We start from the raw sequence: 23,900 nt of genomic DNA, 5'->3' as shown, positions 1-23,900 counted from the left end.
CCTGCCGCACCGCATCGGGTGCCGCAGCGGGGGATTAGCGCCGCAAACCTGCATTCAGCGCCCATAGCGAGGCGCTGAAACCCTCCATTAGCACCCGCAGCCGTCTGGGCGCGGGGCAGCTGAATTTTTGGCGGGCGCAGCGGCAATTATCGCGGGCGCAAAATTTCGGGCGCAAAAGCCCTGGCGGAGGCAAACCTAATTTCTAGGCCCAAGAGTCTAAATGGGATATTGGAGCAGAGGGATCTGGGGGTACAGATACACAACCCACTAAAAGTAGTGAGTCATTTTAAGTCCATAAAAAAAGCAAACAAAGCATTGGGGTTAATTTCTAGAGGGATAGAATTGAAAAGCAGAGAAGTTGTGTTAAACTAGTATCGAACCGTGGTTAGACTACAATTAGAGTACTGTGAACAGTTCTGGTCTCCATATTATCAAAAAGTATATAGAGGCAATGGAAAAGGTGAAAAAAAGATTTACAAGGATGGTACCAGAATGGAGAGGTATAGCTTTCAGGAAAGATTGAACAGGCTGGGGCACTTCTCTCTGGAAAAGAGAAGGCTGAGGGGTGACCTGATAGAGGTCTTTATTATGAAAGGGTTTGATAGGGTAGATGTAGAGAAGATGTTTCCACTTGTAGGGGAGACCAGAACTAGGGGCTATAAATATAAGATAATCACTAATAAATCCAATAGAGAATTCAGGAGAAACCTCTTTACCAAAAAAGGCCTTTTTCTGTGCTGTACATTCTATGAAATTCGATGTAAATGCAATGATACGGTGACAGAATGCCGCCAGGACTTACTCAGGAAGAAATACTTGTGTTGGTACTGGTATGGCATATATTTCTTCTTCTGCTTCCCCACCTGGGCCGGAGGGAACAAAGGAAAGGATTGCATTACCCTCACGTGTACACACACAAAAACAAAAGCAAGAACTGAGGGGTACATTTCATGAATGAGTACACCTTGTGCAGAGCTTGGAGCAATAGGAGTGTGTGTTGGGAATCCAGGCATGGACGTCAATGCAACCCACAGGTTTTCATCCATTGATTTTAAAATCCAGCGGGCCACACTGAATTCCATGTCCAAATTCCCATTAGCTGACAAACAATGCTCTGTGCCGGGAGCACTAATTCATAAAATCCATCCCTTTGTGTTTAATCTGTTTTCCTACCTAACTCCTAACTCCACACACCATCACTGGCCATGATGGAGGCTCCATGCAGTCCTTAGCTCTCATCAACCATGATCTGTAACTAGCCCTACTTTACCTTTTTCTTTATTTAGTCAGAGATTTCAAAATGAAGACCTTTTTTTTTTTATAAGGAGAGTAGGGGAGTTATCCCCGGTGTCCTGGCCAATATTTATCCCTCAACCAACATAACAAAAACAGATTATCTGGTCATTATCACATTGCTGTTTGTGGGAGCTTGCTGTGTGCAAATTGGCTGCCGCGTTTCCGACATTACAACAGTGACTACACGCCAAAGGTACTTCATTTGCTGTAAAGCGCTTTGAGACGTCCAGTGGTCGTGAAAGGCACTATATAAATGCAAGTCTTTCTTTTCTTAAATTCATTCTTGGGATGTGGGCGTCACGGCATTTATTGTCCAACTTTAGTTGCCCTTGAGAAGGTGGTGATGAGCGGTCTTCTTGAACTGCTGCAGTCCGTGTGATGAAGCAACTCCCACAGTGCTGTTAGGTAGCGAGTTTCAGGATTTTGACCTACCGACGATGAAGGATTGGCGATATATTTCCAAGCCAGGGGAACTTGGAGATGGTGCTGTTCCCATGCATCTGCTGTCCTTGTCCTTCTAGCTGGTAAAGGTCATGGGTTTGGGAGGTGCTGTCGAAAGCCTTTACTGACAGTCAATGCTCCTACAACGACTGGTGCCAAATGCACACATACACATAGGCACAGCTAGTTATTCAGCCTGCATATTAACTTGCTTTGTACTCACAATAATTAAGCCAGGTGTAGCTGCTTTGACCTTGCAATTCACCCGACCCTAGTTGAAGTCCTAGGAATGACATGTTCTGTCCCATCTGTTCCCTCTCCCAAATACAGAAAGCTGCACTCTGTACATCACTATGGCAACATGGACCCAAGATCATCCCTGTATTCCCCATACACCATTCCACCCTTTCTATGCAAATAAGTGGCCTAACGCCTGTGTGAGACCCCACCTGAAGATTGGTTTGCCCAAGGGTCAGGAAAATCAGGTCTACATGTGGCCTAACAGGCGGTCCTAAAGCCGCAACCAACAAGGCAAGTTTTTAAAATATATTTACCTGAATGTGGAGCTGGGAGGAGGCTCTGCCGACCACCACTTGCGCTTCCCACCCACCCCCGCCGGGCACCTCCTTCCCCAGCAACCGCTCACGCCCCCTACCCCCGGGCACCTCTCCTCCCCGACATCCCTCGCACTTCCCTCCTATGCCCCCCCTCCTCCAAACCCTATCCTGGGCACCTCTTCTCCCCGGACACCCCTCACGCTCCCTCCTCTCCCCGGGCACCTCTCCTCCCCGACATCCCACGCACTTCAACCCCCCCACCCCCCGCCAAACCGCCCGCAAGCCTTACCCATGGCACCTCCTCCCCGGCTTCCCCCCTCCACCCCCTCGGCCACTATTTATAAAACCTAGGATCCCATATGCTTTTTACAGCTTCACCAACGTGTCCTCCCATTCTGTCTGCCTGTATATTACCTACCCTAACGGTTTCTAAATGTCCTGCGGGGAAGACGTCATGGGGTTGAGCAACTGGCTGAATATCAGTGCACTACTTGCCTCAACTGGGAGTTTCTTTCCCAGAACAAAGAAGATGGGATGCATGTTAATGTCTGGGTCCTTGCGGAAGCAGTTGGGTTTGGCGTGGTGCTGGAAGTGGAGGTGGTTCCACCAGCTGGCTGGGGCGCCCTGTACCAGAAAAAAGAGAAACCATCAGACCGGCCTGTGAAGATCAAACCCCACCCCGGTCCGCCCCCCAACTCCCGCACGCACCCCCCCCCCCCGACCCCCCAACCCCGCTCACCCCAACCCCCCGCACCCCCCTGACCCCTGCACACCCCCAACCCCCAACCTCCGCATCCCCCGCCCCCAAAACCCCAAACACAGTGTGCACAGCTATCAACCACACAGTCTGAACTCTCACAGTCACTGGCACCAATGCATTCTGTCCCCCCCCCACCACCTCATGTATTATATCCAAAGGACAGATCTTAACATCAATGTCCTGGGAGTCGGTATATCTCTGCATTGATTATGAAAAAGGAACGACAGTTTTCTCCTGACGATGTTGACTCTTGCTGGGGCACAATTCCACAGGAATAAACTGCCCTCCAGTACCTTCCCCAAGAGTCTCAGCAGACTATTTGACCCTGGGGGACATCGTCGCCAGGACCAAATCCTGTCCTCATTGAACATCCAGACAACACACATTCCAGCAGGTGTTTCTGGATTGACACAAGGGGCAATACAATTGGCCTCAGTGCCTCCGGACCAGAGTAACTTTTCTTTTCCCTAGCCTAGGTGCTGAGGCCAATTGCAGTGCCCCTACTGTTCCCTTAGGTGAGAACATACCTGGGATCAAACCTGGTCTCAACCGCAAGAGGGGCCCAATAAAGGGAATTTAATGAGACAATGCACATTAAAGTTGTCACAGCATTTAAGTCCCATAGGGTAGCCTACATGGTACCAGTGGGTACAGGGAACATTACAGGAGGAATTGGCATGGGGTCTGTGTACAGTACAGAGAACACTGCAGGAGTTGATATGGAGTCAATGCACACTACAGGGGGAGTTGGTATGGGTCAGTGTACAGCATTGAGAGACAGAGATAGTAAGAAATATGGACCAAGAGTTAGAGAGAGAGAAATATGCAGCTAGAGACAGAGAAACAGAAGGCAAGATATAAAGAGAACAAGCAGTAGACAGTCAGAGAGAGACAGAGTACAAAAGAGGTAGACAGAAATGGGCACAGAGAGAGATAGGCAGAAATAAGCCAGGAATTTCCGAGGAGCTGCTCCTACTCTGCTGCCAAAGTTTTCTGGCAAAATTACTCTGAAGAAATTCCCAGCCATAGATATGAAAAATAAATATTATATACAAGACAGGCAGAGACATGGAGAAGGAAAGAGAGAGAGAGAGAAGAAAGCACAAGAGCAATGAAGAGACAGGGAGATCGAGCCATGAGAGGAAGTGAAGAAGAGAATTAGAGAAACACATGCAACTGGAAAGAGATTTTGTGAATAATACAGGTGTTATAGCAGACTAGCAACAAAGCAGTGCAGTAACTCCACATGTACAGTGTGACCCACCTTCAGGTGGCCGATGATAAACTTGTGGACAAGATGGTTCCATTTGGATTTGCTGAACACAGAGAGGTGCCCGAAGTCATGCTGCAGCCAACCACCCTGCGCCTGCAAACAAAACCACAGGAGAGCACGTTACAACTAAATACCAAGAGCACTGCCCAGGCCATCACAACAATTCTCATCAACCGGGACATCCATGTTACCATGGGCCAGTCTGAGTTGCATTGGCTCTTCATACTAAGCATGGAAACCAGAAGGTCCCACGTTGGATTCCTGATCTTTGTCTAGACTTATCCTGAATATGCTGGCTGGAACAATCTTATGTGAAGCGATTAGAGTAAAATACAGTTTGTGGTATGTAGAAATCCTTAGTCACACAGTGGCTGGGGTAAAAGACAGTTTATGGGTATACAGTAATTGGGGGCAACATGACTCACTGGTGGCCAGAGCTTTTAATAATATTATATTACACACATGGGGCAGACTGAGTGACGTATTCCACTTCACGTAGTGCATGTCCCAGCTGGCGTGCCAACTGGGCGCGCGCAGGAAAAATTCACCTCGTTAAGCAGCCGCTAACTGCGAACCTACCTGCACAGTGCCCAGAAGAGCTGTGCTGATCAGAAAGGGGACAAGGGAGGCGCCGAAATACCACAGGGTGAGCCAGGCCGCAGTTTCGAGGAGTAGAAGGTGCACCAGCAGTCCAGCGAAGAACAGCTTATTCGGCTGTAGGAGGCCCGTTCTTTCCACAACGGCACGGAGCTCCCGGAAATCGTCCGTCGCGGGTTTCTAACAGCAAAAACAGAAAATGACCCATCAGTTTCAAAAAAGAGCGCGGCTTAACAGCGTGAATGGAATCGCACCTGGAGGGATCATGGCACATTGAAAACTTTGTGCTGCTTTGTTTTTTTAAGTGTATAGAAAAAAACGCCAGCAGTATTCTTCCAAATAATGTTTAAAAACAGGTGAATATTTCCTTTGCAGGTGTTCACAGGAAAGCACCCTGTATATCTGTCCCAGGCATTCATGACAGCATCAACAACTGTCTACATAAAAGACAGAAAGACTTGCATTTGCATAGCACTTTTCATGGCCTCAGGATGACTCAAAGGGGGAAAAATTGAGTCGCGCCCCCTTTGGGGCGCTAACTTTGCCGGGGCACTACTTTAGCGCCCCAAAAAAATCAGCGCCTCCGTGGCTGAAATTGAATGGTAGCACCCCAAGAGGGAAGTGGGGCTCTACTGGAAGCGCCCCACCTCTCTCTCGGGGTTCTGCAAGGGAATATCGCGCCGCGGTACTGCAGGTCTTCCTCCCCTTCTTAAAGGGGAGGGGCCTGGCGCAGCACGTTCTGGCGCCCAGCTGGTCCACATGGGATCGGAGTGCCGGCAAAAGAGCCCGGCACTGAAGAGAAGTGCCGAGCTCACGGAGCGCAGCCGGCACTCCGCGGGGGGGGGGGGGGTGCTGCAGAGGAGGCCGGGGACGGCAGAGGGGGCAGGTGCTGGCAGGCGGCCAGCAACAAAAATGGCTGCCCGGCACCTCGCCTTTAATTGGCGTCCGGTGGTAAGTCAGGGGCTGCTACTGAAGATCGCGGCTGGAGTGCGAGCAGGGCACTGTGCACGGCAATGACGTCATTGCCGGCGACGCGGGGCACTAACGGTTGCCGCCGCCATTAACCTCCCGCTAAATTTCGCGGGAGGCATTGGCGGCGCCGTGCCCGGGCGCTAGTTGCTTTGCGCCCCATTAGTGCCCTCTTAAGGCGCTAACGGGAGGCGCAAAGCAACCGAATTTTTCCCCCAAAGTGCTTTACGGACAACAAAGTACTTTTGGAGCATAGTCCCCGTTGTACTGTAGGAAGCACGACAGTCAATTTGAGCACAGCAAGGTCCCACAAACAGTAATGTGATAATGACCAGATATTCTCTTTTAGGGATAATTGTTGGCCAGGACCCATTTAAGGAGAGTCTGGAGAACACTGACTGGAGAAAGTACTCACATTTTTCCACGATTCCAAGCTGGGCTGGTCAGGCGCGAGCTCTCCGATCAGCAGGGAGTTCAGGTACTTGCTCACCAGCGTCTTATCAATATGGAAGGCAGTAAACGGATCCTAAAGGAAGACACTGATTGTTATCCTGAGTAAAATGCCATTATTTATACAGACGATGTGGTAGAGTCCACATAATAAGATTTAAAAATGTACCATAAGTTAATTTTTTTTCTAGAGAAACCCAGGTGAAAGGTCAAGTCCAATCAAGCAGGACACCACCAAGGTTAAAAAAGAGAGTAGGACTGAAGACGAGGTATATTGGGAAGTTGATCCCAAACTTGGGATCATAAGCCTGTTGAATGTAGGAGGAAGGGAAAATGGAAGGAAGCAAGGAATTTCACAATTTTGAGGCTTTGGGAAAGAATAAGTCAGAGTAAGTGCAATTAATGTTGGTTCAACACAGTAAGGATTTAGGGAGGAGGAAGGGCAGGATCAGGTATGGGGAGCTCAGGTGGAATGTTAGAGAACGCTCAGACCAGCTATTATTATAATAGTATCGATAGAATAAAGCATCAAGAAAACATGGGATGGGGAGACAGAGGTTGAAGGCGAGAAGCGAGAGAGCGATTGCCTACCTAGTGACGAGCATTTCCTTCTATCAGTGGGAGCAGTGATTTATAGTTTCTAGCTCTCTGTGTAGCGGGGACTGTTGGTAAACAAGGGCCCTTGAGTATACCATTTAATTATAGTGTAATTGGTGGGATTGATTTGATTTAATTTAAATTAATTAAAGGGTAAGTCATGGCAGCACAGCTCGGCCCCATAGTATGCTTCTCCTGCGCTATGTGGTAAATCAGGGACACTTCCCTGTGTCCCTGACGACCATGTGTGCAGGAAGTGTATTCAGCTGCAGCTACTGACAGACCACATGGCGGCGCTGGAGCTGCGAATGGATACATACTGGAGATTTTGCGATGCTGAGGACACCGTGGACATCACGCTTAATCAGTTGCTCACACCGCAGGTAAAGGTTGCACAGGCAGAAAGGGAATGGGTGACCACCAGGCAGAGTAGTAGGCGCAGGCAGGTAGTACAGGAGTCCCCTGTGGTCATCCCCCTCTCAAACAGATATACCGCTTAAGAAATTGGTGAGGGAGATGGCTTATCAGAGGAAGGCAGCAGCAGCCAACTTCCTGGCACCAGGGGTGATTCTGCTGCACAGGACGGGAGGAAAAAGAGGGGTAGAGCTATAGTAATAGGGGATTCTATTGTAAGGGGGAAAGATAGGCGTTTCTGCCGCCGCAAACAAGACTCCAGGGCGGTGTGTTGCCTCCCTGGTGCAAGGGTCAAGGATGTCTCGGAGCGGCTGCAGAACATTTTGGAAGGGGAGGGTGAACAGCCAGTTGTCATGGTGCATATAGGTACCAACGATATAGGTAAAAAACAGGATGAGGTCCTAAAAGCTGAATATAGGGAGTTAGGAGGTAAATTAAAAAATAGGACCTCAAAGGTAGTAATCTCAGGATTGCTACCAGTGCCACGTGCTAGTCAGAGTAGAAATAGAAGGATATTTCAGATGAATACGTGGCTAGAGGAATGGTGCACGGGGGAAGGATTCAAATTCCTGGGACATTGGAACCAGTTCTGGGGGAGGTGGGACCAGTACAAACCGGATGGTTTGCACCTGGGCAGAACCGGGACTGATGTCCTAGGGGGAGTGTTTGCTAGTGCTCTGGCGGAGGGTTTAAACTAAAATGGCAGGGGCTTGGGAACCTGTGCAGGGAGACAGAGGAAAGGGAAACAAGGATAGAAGCAAAATACAGGAAGGAGAAAAACAAAGGTGGCAGTCAGAGAAATCAAGGGTTTAAATCAAACATGGCCACAGTAAATAATAATTCTAAAAGGTCTAAGAGCATTAAAAAAACAAGCCTGAAGGCTTTGTGTCTTAATGCGAGGAGCATTCGTAATAAGGTGGATGAATTAGCTGTGCAAATAGAGGTAAACGAATATGATATGATTGGGATTACGGAAACATGGCTCCAGGGTGACCAAGGCTGGGAACTTAACATCCAGGGGTATTCAATATTCAGGAAAGATAGGCAAAAAGGAAAAGGAGGTGGAGTAGCATTGCTGGTTAAAGAGGGGACTAACACAATTGTAAGGAAGGATATTAGCTCTGATGATGCGGAATCTGTATGGGTAGAACTGAGAAATACCAAGGGGCAGAAAACGTTAGTGGGAGTGCTATATAGACCCCCAAACAGTAATGCGGAGGTTGGGGATGGCATTAAAAGGGAAATTAGAGAAGCATGCAATAGGGCACAGGAGTTATCATGGGTGACTTTATTCTACATATAGATTGGGCTAACCAAATTAGTAACAATACTATGGAGGAGGAATTCCTGGAGTGTATACGGGATGGTTTCCTGGACCAATATGTCGAGGAACCAACCAGAGATCAGGCCATCTTAGACTGGGTATTATGTAATGAGAAAGGGCATATAAGGTAGCCAAATCTAATGGGAGGATAGAGGATTGGGAAAACTTTAAAAGACAGCAAAAAATAACAAAAAGATTGATTAAGAAAGGGAAGATAGATTATGAAAGTAAATTAGCAAAAAATATAAAAACAGATAGTAAGAGTTTTTATAGTTATATAAAAAGAAAAAGGGTGGCTAAAGTAAATGTTGGTCCCTTAGAGGATGAGACCGGGAAATTAATGGTGGGAAATATGGAGATGGCAAAAACACTGAATGAATATTTTGTATCAGTCTTTACAGTAGAAGACACTAAGAATATCTCAACACTGGACAAACAGGGGGCTATAGGGGGGGAGGAGCTCAACAAGATCAAAATCACTAAGGAAGTGGTACTCGGTAAAATAATGGGACTCAAGGCGGATAAATCACCTGGACCTGATGGCTTACATCCTAGGGTCTTGAGGGAAGTGGCGGTAGGGATTGTAGATGCATTGGTAATAATTTTCCAAAACTCCCTGGACTCGGCAAAGGTCCCGGCAGACTGGAAAACTGCTAATGTAACACCCTTATTTAAAAAGGGCAGTAGACAGAAGGCTGGAAACTATAGACCGGTTAGCCTAACATCTGTGGTAGGTAAAATTTTGGAGTCCATTATTAAGGAGACAGTAACAGGACATTTGGATAATCATAATTTAATAGGACAAAGTCAGCATGGTTTTATGAAGGGGAAGTCATGTTTGACAAATTTGCTGGAGTTCTTTGAGGAAGTAACATATAGGGTGGATAAAGGGAAACCAGTGAACGTAGTGTATTTAGATTTCCAAAAGGCATTTGACAAGGTGCCACACAAAAGATTATTGCTTAAGATAAAAAATCACGGGATTGGGGGTAATATTCTGGCATGGATAGAGGATTGGCTATCTAACAGAAGGCAGAGAGTTGGGATAAATGGTTCATTCTCGGACTGGCAATCAGTAACTAGTGGTGTTCCACAGGGGTCAGTGCTGGGTCCCCAACTCTTTACAATCTACATTAACGATTTGGAGGAGGGGACCGAGTGTAACATATCAAAGTTTGCAGATGATACTAAGATGGGAGGGAAAGTAGTGAGTGAGGAGGACATAAAAAACCTGCAAGAGGACGTAGACAGGCTAAGTAAGTGGGCAGAGATTTGGCAGATGGAATACAATACTGGAAAGTGTGAGGTTATGCACTTTGGCAGGAAAAATCGTAGAGCAAGTTATTATCTTAATGGCAAGAAACTGGAAAGTACTGAAGTACAAAGGGATCTGGGGGTCCTGGTGCACGAAACTCAAAAGGTTAGTATGCAGGTGCAGCAAGTGATTAAGAAGGCCAATGGAATGTTGGCTTTCATTGCTAGGGGGATAGAATATAAAAATAGGGAGGTATTGCTTCAGTTGTACAAGGTATTGGTGAGACCGCACCTGGAATACTGCATACAGTTTTGGTGTCCATACTTAAGAAAAAACATACTTGCTCTTGAGTCAGTACAAAGAAGGTTCACTCGGTTAATCCCGGGGATGAGGGGATGGACATATGAGGAGAGGTTGAGTAGATTGGGACTCTACTCATTGGAGTTCAGAAGAATGAGAGGCGATCTTATTGAAACATATAAGATTGTGAAGGGGTTGGATCGGGTGGATGCGGGGAGGATGTTCCCGATGATGGGTGAAACTAGAACTAGGGGGCATAGTCTTAGAATAAGGGGCTGCTCTTTCAAAACTGAGATGAGGAGGAACTACTTCACTCAGAGGGTGGTAGGTCCATGGAATGTGCTGCCCCAAAAAGCTGTAGAAGCTACATCATTACATAAATTTAAAACAGAAATAGACAGTTTCCTAGAAGTAAAGGGAATAAAGGGTTATGGGGAGCGAGCAGGAATTTGGACATGAGTCTAGGTTCGGATCGGTCATGGCCCTGTGGGTAGTGGAGCGGGCCCAGGGGCCGTGTAGCCTGATCCTGCTCCTATTTTGTGTGACTAATTCTGTTAGATTCAGGAGATGGTTCTGTGATAGTGGATTGGCGGTTAGGATCAGATCAGCCATGATCTTATTGAATGGCGGAGCAGGCTCGAGGGGCCGATTGGCCTACTCCTGCTCCTATTTCTTATGTTCTTATGATTAATTAGCAATCTTGTTGTGCGAGCCCCCTTGGGTCGGAGCGATCATAATATGATAGAATTCTTCATTAAGATGGAGAGTGAAGTAGTTGACTCAGAGACTAGGGTCCTGAATTTAAATAAAGGAAACTACGATGGTCTGAGGCGCGAGTTGGGTAGGATTGATTGGGGAATGTCACTCAAAGGGTTGACGGTGGATAGGCAATGGCAAACATTCAAAGATCACATGGATGATCTACAGAATTTGTTCATCCCTGTTTGGCATAAAAATAAAACAAAAAAGGTGACTCAACCATGGCTTACAAGGGAAATTAGGGATAGCATAAGATCCTAGGAGAGGACATATAAATTGGCCAGAAAAAGCAGTAAACCTGGGGATTGGGAGCAGTTTAGGATTCAGCAAAGGAGGACAAACGGATTAATTAAGAGGGGGAAAATAGAGTATGAGAGTAAGCTTGCAGGTAACATAAAAACTGACTATAAAAGCTTTTATAGATATGTGAAGAGAAAAAGATTGGTGAAGTCAAGCATAGGTCCGTTGCAGTCAGAATCAGGAGAATATATAATGGGGAACAAAGAAATGGCAGACTAATTAAATACATACTTTGGTTCTGTCTTCACAAAGGAGGACACAAATAACCTCCCAGAGATGTCGGGGAACATCGGGTCTAATGAGAGGGAGGAACTGAAAGAAATCAGTATTTGTCGGGAAATGGTGTTAGGGAAATTGACGGGATTGAAGGCCAATAAAACCCCAGGGCCTGATAATTGACATCCTAGGGTACTTAAGGAAGTGGCCCTAGAAATAGTAGATGCATTGCTGGTCATCTTCCAAAATTCGATAGACTCTGGAACAGTACCCATGGATTGGAGGGTAGCTAATGTTACCCCACTATTCAAAAAAAGTGGTAGAGAGAAAATGGGGAATTATAGACTGGTAAGCCTGACATCGGTAGTGGGGAAAATGCTAGAATCTATTATAAAAGATGTAATAGCAGAGCACTTGGTAAGTAGTGACAGGATCGGACAAAGTCAACATGGATTTATAAAAAGGTAAATCGTGCTTGACTAATCTACTGGAATTTTTTGAGGAGGTAACTGGTAAAATAGATAAGGGAGAACCAGTGGATGTGGTGTATTTGGACTTTCAGAAGGCTTTCGATAAGGTCCCGCATAAGAGATTAGCGTGTAAAGTTAAGGCACATGGGATTGGGGGCAAGGTATTGACTTGGATAGAGAACTGGTTGGCAGACAGAAAGCAAAGAGTTGGAATAAACGGATCTTTTTCCGAGTGGCAGGCAGTGACTAGTGGGGTACCGCAGGGATCGGTCCTGGGACCCCAGCTATTCACAATATATATATTAATGATCTAGACGAGGGAACTAGATGTAATTTCTCCAAGTTTGTAGACGACACAAACCTGGGTGGGTGTGTGTGTTGTGAGGAGGATGCCGAGAAACTCCAGTATGATTTGGACAGGTTGGGTGATTGGGCAGAAGCCTGGCAGATGCAATATAATGTGGATAAATGCGAGGTTATCCACTTTGGTGTCAAAAATAGGAAGGCAGATTATTATCTGAATGACAATAGATTGGGAGAAGGGGAAGTGCAACGAGACCTGGGTGTCCTTGTGCACCAGTCGCTGAAGGTAATCATGCAGGTGCAGCAGGCGGTTAAGAAGGCCAATGGTATGTTGGCCTTCGTAGCAAGAGGGTTCGAGTACAGGAACAAGGATGGTCTTGCTGCAGTTGTACAGGGCCTTGGTGAGACCACATCTTGAGTATTGTGTGCAGTTTTGGTCACCTTGCCTGAGGAAGGACGTTCTTGCCATGGAGGGAGTGCAGCGAAGATTCACCAGGCTGATGCCTGGGAAGGCAGGAATGACGTATGAGGAGAGATTGGGTCGATTGGGCTTATATTCGCTGGAGTTTAGAAGAATGAGAGGGGATCTCATTGAAACTTACAAAATTCTAACAGGACTAGGCAGACTAGATGCAGGAGGAAGCTGTTCCCGATGGCCGGGGAGTCCAGAACCAGGGGTCACAGTCTAAGGTTAAGGGGTAAGCCATTTAGGACAGAGATGAGGAGGAATTTCTTCACCCAGAGAGTGGTGAACCTGTGGAATTCTCTACCACAGAAGGCAGTAGAGGCCAATTCATTAAATATATTCAAGAAGGAGTTGGATATATTTCTTAAGGCTAAAGGGATCAAGGGATATGGAGAGAAGGCAGGGACAGGGTACTGAATTTGGATGATCAGCCATGATCGCATTAAATGGCGGAGCTGGTTCGAGGGGCCGAATGGCCTACTCCTGCTCCTATCTTCTATGTTTCTATGAGGTGGTTAGAGTGAGTTGGTAGCTGAGCCTCTGTGCTCGGGGTTTCCCCGCACAGTACGATTTCAGAGCAGGGGGCGCTCTGATTATTTTAGCTGAGTGACAGGAGCCTTTAATGGGTGGTCCTTGAGGTTTCCAGGAGACTGTGTGAACTCTAGCCAATGGAGCCATTCCCAGGTTGTGTAACTGAAACAGTTACTGTAGAGAGTCAGATTAGCTAATCTGAACAATAAATTGCTTCATTCACTGATTACATTTGCGAAAGTAACAGTAATGGTAACTATTTCCAATTCAAACTGTAAAATAATTGCTGGGATCCAAGTGAAAAGTAAGATCTATCTGGAACCAGAATTCTGCCATTTCTGTGATAATTAGTTTTCTTTCACTTTTGATGTTATTTGTAAATTGTTAAGCATGCTTTTTAAATCACATTACTCAGCAGAAATGTGCAGCAAAATTAACGTTGGACTCTGTCAGCAGCAGATCGAGAGAGTTGGACAGCAGCTGCCAGCAAAAGAGAGTCAGCAGGGAACTTGTCCAAGATCGAGAGTCAGGAGGGAGCTGATCCCAGACCAAGAGAGTCCGGAGGGAGCTGGTCCCAGATCGAGAGTCAGGAGGGAGCTGTTCCCAGATCGAGAGATTCAGGAGGGAGCTGGTCCCAGATCAAGAGATTCAGGAGGGAGCTGGTCCCAGATCAAGAGAGTCAGGAGGGAGCTGGTCCCAGATCGGGTCAAGAGGGAGCTGATCCCAGATCGAGAGAGGCAGGAGGGAGCTGATCCCAAGTCGAGAGAGTCAGGAGGGAGCTGGTCCCAGATCGAGAGTCAGGAGGGAGCTGGCCCCAGATCGAGAGAGTCAGGAGGAAGCTGGTCCCAAATCAAGAGTCAGGAGGGAGCTGGTCCCAGATCGAGAGTCAGGAGGAAGCTGGTCCCAGATCGAGAGAGTCAAGAGGAAGCTGGTCCCAAATCGAGAGTCACGAGGAAGCCGGTCCCAGATCGAGAGTCAGGAGGAAGCTGGTCCCAGATCGAGAGAGTCAGGAGGAAGCTGGTCCCAAATCGAGAGTCACGAGGAAGCCGGTCCCAGATCGAGAGTCAGGAGGAAGCTGGTCTCAGATCGAGCGTCAGGAGGGAGCTGGTCCCAGATCGAGAGTCAGGAGAGAGCTTTTCCCAGATCGGGAGTCAGGAGGGAGCTTTTCCCAGATCGGGAGTCAGGAGGGAGCTTTTCCCAGATCGAGAGTAAGGAAGGAGCTGGTCCCAGATCAAGAGAGTCAGTACGGAGCTGGTCGCAGGTCGAGAGTCAGGAGGGAGCGGCTCCCAGATCGAGAGAGGCAGGAGGAGCTGCTCCCAGATCGAGAGAGTCAGGAGGGAGCTGGTCCCAGATCGATAGTCAGGAGGAAATTGGTCGCAGATCGAGAGTCAGGAGGAAGCTGGTCCCAAATCGAGAGTCACGAGGAAGCGGGTCCCAGATCGTGAGTCAGGAGGGAGCTTTTCCCAGATCGAGAGAGTCAGTACGGAGCTGGTCGCAGGTCGAGAGTCAGGAGGGAGCTGCTCCCAGATCGAGAGAGTCAGCACGGAGCTGGTCCTAGATCGAGAGAGGCAGGAGGAGCTGTTCCCAGATCAAGAGAGTCAGGAGGGAGCTGATCCCAAATCGAAAGAGTCAGGAGGGAGCTGGTCCCAGATCGAGAGTCAGGAGGGAGCTTTTCCCAGATCGAGAGTCAGGAGGGAGCTTTTCCCAGATTGATAGTCAGGAGGGAGTATTTCCCAGATCGAGAGTAAGGAAGGAGCTGGTCCCAGATCAAGAGAAACAGTACGGAGCTGCTCCCAGATCGAGAGTCAGCACGGAGTTGGTCCTAGATCGAGAGAGGCAGGAGGAGCTGGTCCCAGATTGAGAGAGTCAGGAGGGAGCTGGTCCCAGATCGAGACTCAGGAGGGAGCTGATCCCAGACCAAGAGAGTCCGGAGGGAGCTTTTCCCAGAGAGGGAGAGTGAGGAGGGAGCTGGTCCCAAATCGAGAGTCAGGAGGGAGCTGGTCTCAAATCGAGAGTCAGGAGGGAGCTGGTCCCAGATCGAGAGTCAGGAGGGAGCTGATCCCAGATCGAGAGTCAGGAAGGAGCTGATCCCAGACCAAGAGCGTCCGGAGGGAGCTTTTACCAGAGAGCGAGAGTCAGGAGGGAGCTGGTCTCAGATCGAGAGTCAGGAGGAAGCTGGTTTCAGATCAAGAGTCAGAAGGGAGCTGGTCCCAGATCGAGAGTCAGGAGGGAGCTTTTCCCAGATCGAGAGTCAGGAGGGAGCTTTTCCAAGATCGAGAGAGTCAGGAGGGAGCTGGTCCCAGATCGAGAGACAGGAGGGAGCTGGTCCCAGAATAGGAGAATCAGGTGGGAGCTGATACCACATCGAGAGTCAGGAGGGAGCTTTTCCCAGATCGAGAGTCAGGAGGGAGCTTTTCCCAGGTCGAGAGAGTCACGAGGAAGCTGGTCCGAGATCGAGAGTCAGAAGGGAGCTGGTCCCAGATTGAGAGTCAGGAGGAAGCTGGTCCCAAATCGAGAGTCACGAGGAAGCTGGTCCCAGATCGAGAGTCAGGAGGGAGCATTTCCCAGATCGAGAGTCAGGAGGGAGCTTTTCCCAGATCGAGAGTAAGGAAGGAGCTGGTCCCAGATCAAGAGAGTCAGTACGGAGCTGTTCGCAGATTGAGAGTCAGGAGGGAGCTGGTCCCAGATCGAGAGTCAGGAGGGAGCTTTTCCCAGATCGGGAGTCAGGAGGGACCTTTTCCCAGATCGAGAGTAAGGAAGGAGCTGGTCCCAGATCAAGAGAGTCAGTACGGAGCTGGTCGCAGGTCGAGGATCAGGAGGGAGCTGCTCCCAGATTGAGAGAGGCAGGACGGAGCTGGTCCCAGATTGAGAGAGTCAGGAGAGAGCTGATCCCAGATCGAGAGATTCAGGAGGGAGCTAGTCCCAGATCGAGAGAGTCAGGAGGGAGCTTTTCCCAGATTGAGAGAGTCAGGAGAGAGCTGATCCCAGATCGAGAGTCAGGAGGGAGCTGGGCGCAGATTGAGAGTCAGGAGGGAGCTGGTCCCAGATCGAGAGAGTCAGGAGGGAGCTGGTCCCAGATCGATAGTCAGGAGGGAGCTGTTCCCAGATCGAAAGTCAGGAGGGAGCTTTTCCCAGATCGATAGTCAGGAGGGAGCTTTTCCCAGATTGAGTGTAAGGAAGGAGCTGGTCCCAGATCAAGAGAGTCAGTACGGAGCTGGTCGAAGGTCGAGAGTCAGGAGGGAGCTGCTCCCAGATCGAGAGAGGCAGGAGGAGCTGGTCCCAGAACGAGACAGTCAGGAGGGAGCTGGTCCCAGATCGGGAGTCAGGAGGGAGCTGCTCCCAGATAAAGAGAGGCAGGAGGAGCTGGTCCCAGAACGAGAGAGTCAGGAGAGAGCTGGTCCCAGATCGAGAGTCAGGAGGGAGCTGTTCGCAGATTGAGAGTTAGGAGGGAGCTGGTCCCAGATCGAGAGTTAGGAGGGAGCTGGTCCCAGATCGAGAGTCAGGAGGGAGCTTTTCCCAGATTGGGAGTCAGGAGGGAGCTTTTCCCAGATCGAGAGTAAGGAAGGAGCTGGTCCCAGATCAAGAGAGTCAGTACGGAGCTGGTCGCAGGTCGAGAGTCAGGAGGGAGCTGCTCCCACATTGAGAGAGGCAGGAGGAGCTGCTCCCAGATTGAGAGAGTCAGGATGGAGCTGGTCCCAGATTGAGAGAGTCAGGAGAGAGCTGATCCCAGATCGAGAGATTCAGGAGGGAGCTGGTCCCAGATCGATAGTCAGGAGGAAACTGGTCCCAGATCGAGAGTCAGGAGGAAGCTGGTCCCAACTCGAGAGTCACGAGGAAGCTGGTCCCAGATCGAAAGTCAGGAGGGAGCTTTTCCCAGATCGAGAGTCAGGAGGGAGCTGGTCCCAGATCGAGAGTCAGGAGGGAGCTGGTCCCAGATCGGGAGTCAGGAGGGAGCTTTTCCCAGATCGAGAGTAAGGAAGGAGCTGGTCCCAGATCAAGAGAGTCAGTACGGAGCTGGTCGCAGGTCGAGAGTCAGGAGGGAGCTGCTCCCAGATTGAGAGAGGCAGGAGGAGCTGCTCCCAGATCGAGAGAGTCAGGAGGGAGCTGGTCCCAGATTGAGAGAGTCAGGAAAGAGCTGATCCCAGATCGAGAGATTCAGGAGGAAGCTAGTCCCAGATCGAGAGAGTCAGGAGGGAGCTTTTCCCAGATTGAGAGAGTCAGGAGAGAGCTGATCCCAGATCGAGAGTCAGGAGGGAGCTGGTCCCAGATGGAGAGAGTCAGGAGGGAGCTGGTCCCAGATCGATAGTCAGGAGGGAGCTTTTCCCAGATCGAGAGTCAGGAGTGAGCTTTTCCCAGATCGATAGTCAGGAGGGAGCTTTTCGCAGATTGAGTGTAAGGAAGGAGCTGGTCCCAGATGAAGAGAGTCAGTACGGAGCTGGTCGAAGGTCGAGAGTCAGGAGGGAGCTGCTCCCAGATCGAGAGAGGCAGGAGGAGCTGGTCCAAGAATGAGAGAGTCAGGAGGGAGCTGGTCCCAGATCGGGAGTCAGGAGGGAGCTGCTCCCAGATCAAGAGAGGCAGGAGGAGCTGGTCCCAGAACGAGAGAGTCAGGAGAGAGCTGGTCCCAGATCGAGAGTCAGGAGGGAGCTGGTCCCAGATCGAGAGTCAGGAGGGAGCTTTTCCCAGATCGGGAGTCAGGAGGGAGCTTTTCCCAGATCGAGAGTAAGGAAGGAGCTGGTCCCAGATCAAGAGAGTCAGTACGGAGCTGTCGCAGTTCGAGAGTCAGGAGGGAGCTGCTCCCACATTGAGAGAGGCAGGAGGAGCTGCTCCCAGATCGAGAGAGTCAGGATGGAGCTGGTCCCAGATTGAGAGAGTCAGGAGAGAGCTGATCCCAGATCGAGAGATTCAGGAGGGAGCTGTTCCCAGATCGAGAGTCAGGAGGAAACTGGTCCCAGATCGAGAGTCAGGAGGAAGCTGGTCCCAAATCGAGAGTCACGAGGAAGCTGGTCCCACATCGAAAGTCAGGAGGAAGCTTTTCCCAGATCGAGAGTCAGGAGGGAGCTGCTCCCAGATCGAGAGTCAGGAGGGAGCTGGTCCCAGATCGAGAGAGTCAGGAGGGAGCTTTTCCCAGATCGAGAGTCAGGAGGGAGCTGGTCGCAGATTGAGAGAGTCAGGAGGGAGCTGGTCCCAAAACGAGAGTCAGGAGGGAGCTGGTCCCAGATCGAGAGTCAGGAGGGAGCTGGTCCCAAAACGAGAGTCAGGAGGGAGCTGGTCCCAGATCGAGAGTCAGGAGGGAGCTGGTCCCAGATCGAGAGTCAGGAGGCAGCTTTTCCCAGATCGAGAGTCAGGAGGGAGCTTTTCCCAGATCGATAGTCAGGAGGGAGCTTTTCCCAGATCGAGAGTAAGGAAGGAGCTGGTCCCAGATCAAGAGAGTCAGTACGGAGCTGGACGCAGGTCGAGAGTCCGGAGGGAGCTGGTCCCAGATCGAGAGAGTCAGGAGGGAGCTTTTCCCAGATCGAGAGTCAGGAGGGAGCTTTTCCCAGATTGAGAGAGTCAGGAGAGAGCTGGTCCCAGATTGAGAGAGTCAGGAGGGAGCTGGTCCCAGATCAAGAGTCAGGAGGGAGCTGGTCCCAAATCGAGAGTCAGGAGGGAGCTGGTCCCAGATTGAGAGAGTCAAGAGGGAGCTGATCCCAGATCGAGAGTCAGGAGTGAGCTGATCCCAGACCAAGAGCGTCCGGAGGGAGCTTTTCCCAGAGAGCGAGAGTCAGGAGGGAGCTGGTCTCAGATCGAGAGTCAGGAGGAAGCTGGTCCCAGATCGAGAGTCAGAAGGGAGCTGGTCCCAGATTGAGAGTCAGGAGAAAGCTGGTCTCAGATCGAGAGTCAGGCGGGAGCTTTTCCCAGATCGAGAGTCAGGAGGAAACTGGTCCCAGATCGAGAGTCAGGAGGGAGCTGGTCCCAGATCGAGAGAGTCAGGAGGGAGCTGGTCCCAGATCGATAGTCAGGAGGGAGCTTTTCCCAGATCGAGAGCCAGGAGGGAGCTTTTCCCAGATCGATAGTCAGGAGGGAGCTTTTCCCAGATTGAGTGTAAGGAAGGAGCTGGTCCCAGATCAAGAGAGTCAGTACGGAGCTGGACGAAGGTCGAGAGTCAGGAGGGAGCTGCTCCCAGATCGAGAGAGGCAGGAGGAGCTGGTCCCAGAACGAGAGAGTCAGGAGGGAGCTGGTCCCAGATCGGGAGTCAGGAGGGAGCTGCTCCCAGATCAAGAGAGGCAGGAGGAGCTGCTCCCAGAACGAGAGAGTCAGGAGGGAGCTGTTCGCAGATTGAGAGTTAGGAGGGAGCTGGTCCCAGATCGAGAGTTACGAGGGAGCTGGTCCCAGATCGTGAGTCAGGAGGGAGCTTTTCCCAGATTGGGAGTCAGGAGGGAGCTTTTCCCAGATCGAGAGTAAGGAATGAGCTGCTCCCAGATTAAGAGAGTCAGTACGGAGCTGGTCGCAGGTCGAGAGTCAGGAGGGAGCTGCTCCCACATTGAGAGAGGCAGGAGGAGCTGCTCCCAGATCGATAGAGTCAGGATGGAGCTGGTCCCAGATTGAGAGAGTCAGGAGAGAGCTGATCCCAGATCGAGAGATTCAGGAGGGAGCTGGCCCCAATCGATAGTCAGGGGGAAACTGGTCCCAGATCGAGAGTCAGGAGGAAGCTGGTCCCAAATCGAGAGTCACGAGGAAGCTGGTCCCAGATCGAAAGTCAGGAGGGAGCTTTTCCCAGATCGCGAGTCAGGAGGGAGCTGGTCCCAGATCGAGAGTCAGGAGGGAGCTGGTCCCAGATCGATAGTCAGGAGGGAGCTGGTCCCAGATCGAGAGAGTCAGGAGGGAGCTTTTCCCAGATCGAGAGTCAGGAGGGAGCTTTTCCCAGATTGAGAGAGTCAGGAGAGAGCTGGTCCCAGATTGAGAGAGTCAGGAGGGAGCTGGTCCCAGATCAAGAGTCAGGAGGGAGCTGGTCCCAAATCGAGAGTCAGGAGGGAGCTGGTCCCAGATTGAGAGAGTCAAGAGGGAGCTGATCCCAGATCGAGAGTCAGGAGTGAGCTGATCCCAGACCAAGAGCGTCCGGAGGGAGCTTTTCCCAGAGAGCGAGAGTCAGGAGGGAGCTGGTCTCAGATCGAGAGTCAGGAGGAAGCTGGTCCCAGATCGAGAGTCAGAAGGGAGCTGGTCCCAGATTGAGAGTCAGGAGAAAGCTGGTCTCAGATCGAGAGTCAGGCGGGAGCTTTTCCCAGATCGAGAGTCAGGAGGAAACTGGTCCCAGATCGAGAGTCAGGAGGGAGCTGGTCCCAGATCGAGAGAGTCAGGAGGGAGCTGGTCCCAGATCGATAGTCAGGAGGGAGCTTTTCCCAGATCGAGAGCCAGGAGGGAGCTTTTCCCAGATCGATAGTCAGGAGGGAGCTTTTCCCAGATTGAGTGTAAGGAAGGAGCTGGTCCCAGATCAAGAGAGTCAGTACGGAGCTGGACGAAGGTCGAGAGTCAGGAGGGAGCTGCTCCCAGATCGAGAGAGGCAGGAGGAGCTGGTCCCAGAACGAGAGAGTCAGGAGGGAGCTGGTCCCAGATCGGGAGTCAGGAGGGAGCTGCTCCCAGATCAAGAGAGGCAGGAGGAGCTGCTCCCAGAACGAGAGAGTCAGGAGGGAGCTGTTCGCAGATTGAGAGTTAGGAGGGAGCTGGTCCCAGATCGAGAGTTACGAGGGAGCTGGTCCCAGATCGTGAGTCAGGAGGGAGCTTTTCCCAGATTGGGAGTCAGGAGGGAGCTTTTCCCAGATCGAGAGTAAGGAATGAGCTGCTCCCAGATTAAGAGAGTCAGTACGGAGCTGGTCGCAGGTCGAGAGTCAGGAGGGAGCTGCTCCCACATTGAGAGAGGCAGGAGGAGCTGCTCCCAGATCGATAGAGTCAGGATGGAGCTGGTCCCAGATTGAGAGAGTCAGGAGAGAGCTGATCCCAGATCGAGAGATTCAGGAGGGAGCTGGCCCCAATCGATAGTCAGGGGGAAACTGGTCCCAGATCGAGAGTCAGGAGGAAGCTGGTCCCAAATCGAGAGTCACGAGGAAGCTGGTCCCAGATCGAAAGTCAGGAGGGAGCTTTTCCCAGATCGCGAGTCAGGAGGGAGCTGGTCCCAGATCGAGAGTCAGGAGGGAGCTGGTCCCAGATCGATAGTCAGGAGGGAGCTGGTCCCAGATCGATTGTCAGGAGGGAGCTGGACCCAGATCGAGAGTCAGGAGGGAGCTTTTCCCAGATCGAGAGTCAGGAGGGAGCTTTTCCCAGATTGAGAGAGTCAGGAGAGAGCTGGTCCCAGATTGAGAGAGTCAGGAGGGAGCTGGTCCCAGATCAAGAGTCAGGAGGGAGCTGGTCCCAAATCGAGAGTCAGGAGGGAGCTGGTCCCAGATTGAGAGAGTCAAGAGGGAGCTGATCCCAGATCGAGAGTCAGGAGTGAGCTGATCCCAGACCAAGAGCGTCCGGAGGGAGCTTTTCCCAGAGAGCGAGAGTCAGGAGGGAGCTGGTCTCAGATCGAGAGTCAGGAGGAAGCTGGTCCCAGATCGAGAGTCAGAAGGGAGCTGGTCCCAGATTGAGAGTCAGGAGAAAGCTGGTCTCAGATCGAGAGTCAGGCGGGAGCTTTTCCCAGATCGAGAGTCAGGAGGAAACTGGTCCCAGATCGAGAGTCAGGAGGGAGCTGGTCCCAGATCGAGAGAGTCAGGAGGGAGCTGGTCCCAGATCGATAGTCAGGAGGGAGCTTTTCCCAGATCGAGAGCCAGGAGGGAGCTTTTCCCAGATCGATAGTCAGGAGGGAGCTTTTCCCAGATTGAGTGTAAGGAAGGAGCTGGTCCCAGATCAAGAGAGTCAGTACGGAGCTGGACGAAGGTCGAGAGTCAGGAGGGAGCTGCTCCCAGATCGAGAGAGGCAGGAGGAGCTGGTCCCAGAACGAGAGAGTCAGGAGGGAGCTGGTCCCAGATCGGGAGTCAGGAGGGAGCTGCTCCCAGATCAAGAGAGGCAGGAGGAGCTGCTCCCAGAACGAGAGAGTCAGGAGGGAGCTGTTCGCAGATTGAGAGTTAGGAGGGAGCTGGTCCCAGATCGAGAGTTACGAGGGAGCTGGTCCCAGATCGTGAGTCAGGAGGGAGCTTTTCCCAGATTGGGAGTCAGGAGGGAGCTTTTCCCAGATCGAGAGTAAGGAATGAGCTGCTCCCAGATTAAGAGAGTCAGTACGGAGCTGGTCGCAGGTCGAGAGTCAGGAGGGAGCTGCTCCCACATTGAGAGAGGCAGGAGGAGCTGCTCCCAGATCGATAGAGTCAGGATGGAGCTGGTCCCAGATTGAGAGAGTCAGGAGAGAGCTGATCCCAGATCGAGAGATTCAGGAGGGAGCTGGCCCCAATCGATAGTCAGGGGGAAACTGGTCCCAGATCGAGAGTCAGGAGGAAGCTGGTCCCAAATCGAGAGTCACGAGGAAGCTGGTCCCAGATCGAAAGTCAGGAGGGAGCTTTTCCCAGATCGCGAGTCAGGAGGGAGCTGGTCCCAGATCGAGAGTCAGGAGGGAGCTGGTCCCAGATCGATAGTCAGGAGGGAGCTGGTCCCAGATCGATTGTCAGGAGGGAGCTGGACCCAGATCGAGAGTCAGGAGGGAGCTTTTCCCAGATCGGGAGTCAGGAGGGAGCTTTTCCCAGGTCGAGAGTAAGGAAGGAGCTGGTCCCAGATCAAGAGTCAGTACGGAGCTGGTCGCAGGTCGAGAGTCAGGAGGGAGTTGCTCCCAGATTGAGAGAGGCAGGAGGAGCTGCTCCCAGATCGAGAGAGTCAGGAGGGAGCTGGTCCCAGATTGAGAGAGTCAGGAGAGAGCTGATCCCAGATCGAGAGATTCAGGAGGGAGCTAGTCCCAGATCGAGAGAGTCAGGAGGGAGCTTTTCCCAGATTGAGAGAGTCAGGAGAGAGCTGATCCCAGATCGAGAGTCAGGAGGGAGCTGGTCCCAGATGGAGAGAGTCAGGAGGGAGCTTTTCCCAGATTGAGAGTCAGGAGGGAGCTGGTCCCAGATCGAAAGACTCAGGAGGGAGCTGGTCCCAGATCGATAGTCAGGAGGGAGCTTTTCCCAGATCGAGAGTCAGGAGGGAGCTTTTCCCAGATCGATAGTCAGGAGGGAGCTTTTCCCAGATTGAGTGTAAGGAAGGAGCTGGTCCCAGATCAAGAGAGGCAGCACGGAGCTGGTCGAAGGTCGAGAGTCAGGAGGGAGCTGCTCCCAGATCGAGAGAGGCAGGAGGAGCTGGTCCCAGAACGAGAGAGTCAGGAGGGAGCTGGTCCCAGATCGGGAGTCAGGAGGGAGCTGCTCCCAGATCAAGAGAGGCAGGAGGAGCTGGTCCCAGAACGAGAGAGTCAGGAGAGAGCTGGTCCCAGATTGAGAGTCAGGAGGGAGCTGGTCCCAGATCGAGAGTCAGGAGGGAGCTTTTCCCAGATCGGGAGTCAGGAGGGAGCTTTTCCCAGATCGAGAGTAAGGAAGGAGCTGGTCCCAGATCAAGAGAGTCAGTACGGAGCTGCTCGCAGGTCGAGAGTCAGGAGGGAGCTGCTCCCACATTGAGAGAGGCAGGAGGAGCTGCTCCCATCGAGAGAGTCA

The 23,900-nt window shown here is 51.2% G+C and overlaps 1 protein-coding gene across 1 annotated transcript in view; it reads right to left on the bottom strand.

The window, feature by feature from the left end:
* The window catches only part of LOC147106709 (acyl-CoA (8-3)-desaturase-like), a 113,800-nt gene that overhangs the window by 32,144 nt on the left and 57,756 nt on the right, over positions 1-23,900 (bottom strand). The window contains exons 2-6 of the mRNA XM_086007765.1: positions 6,309-6,419; positions 4,907-5,104; positions 4,319-4,420; positions 2,790-2,918; positions 803-863 (exon numbers count right to left, since the gene is read on the bottom strand). Coding sequence (XP_085863891.1) covers positions 803-863; positions 2,790-2,918; positions 4,319-4,420; positions 4,907-5,104; positions 6,309-6,419 — 601 coding nt within the window. The remainder of the gene's footprint in view (positions 1-802; positions 864-2,789; positions 2,919-4,318; positions 4,421-4,906; positions 5,105-6,308; positions 6,420-23,900) is intronic.

The sequence above is a fragment of the Somniosus microcephalus genome, chromosome 15, assembly GCF_052327205.1.
Source record: "Somniosus microcephalus isolate GS21.2 chromosome 15, FLI_Smic_1.0, whole genome shotgun sequence".
NCBI classification, from domain to species: Eukaryota; Metazoa; Chordata; class Chondrichthyes; order Squaliformes; family Somniosidae; genus Somniosus; species Somniosus microcephalus.
The sequence above is the reverse complement of the archived record's forward strand: the minus strand, read 5'-3'. Positions and strand labels throughout refer to the sequence as shown.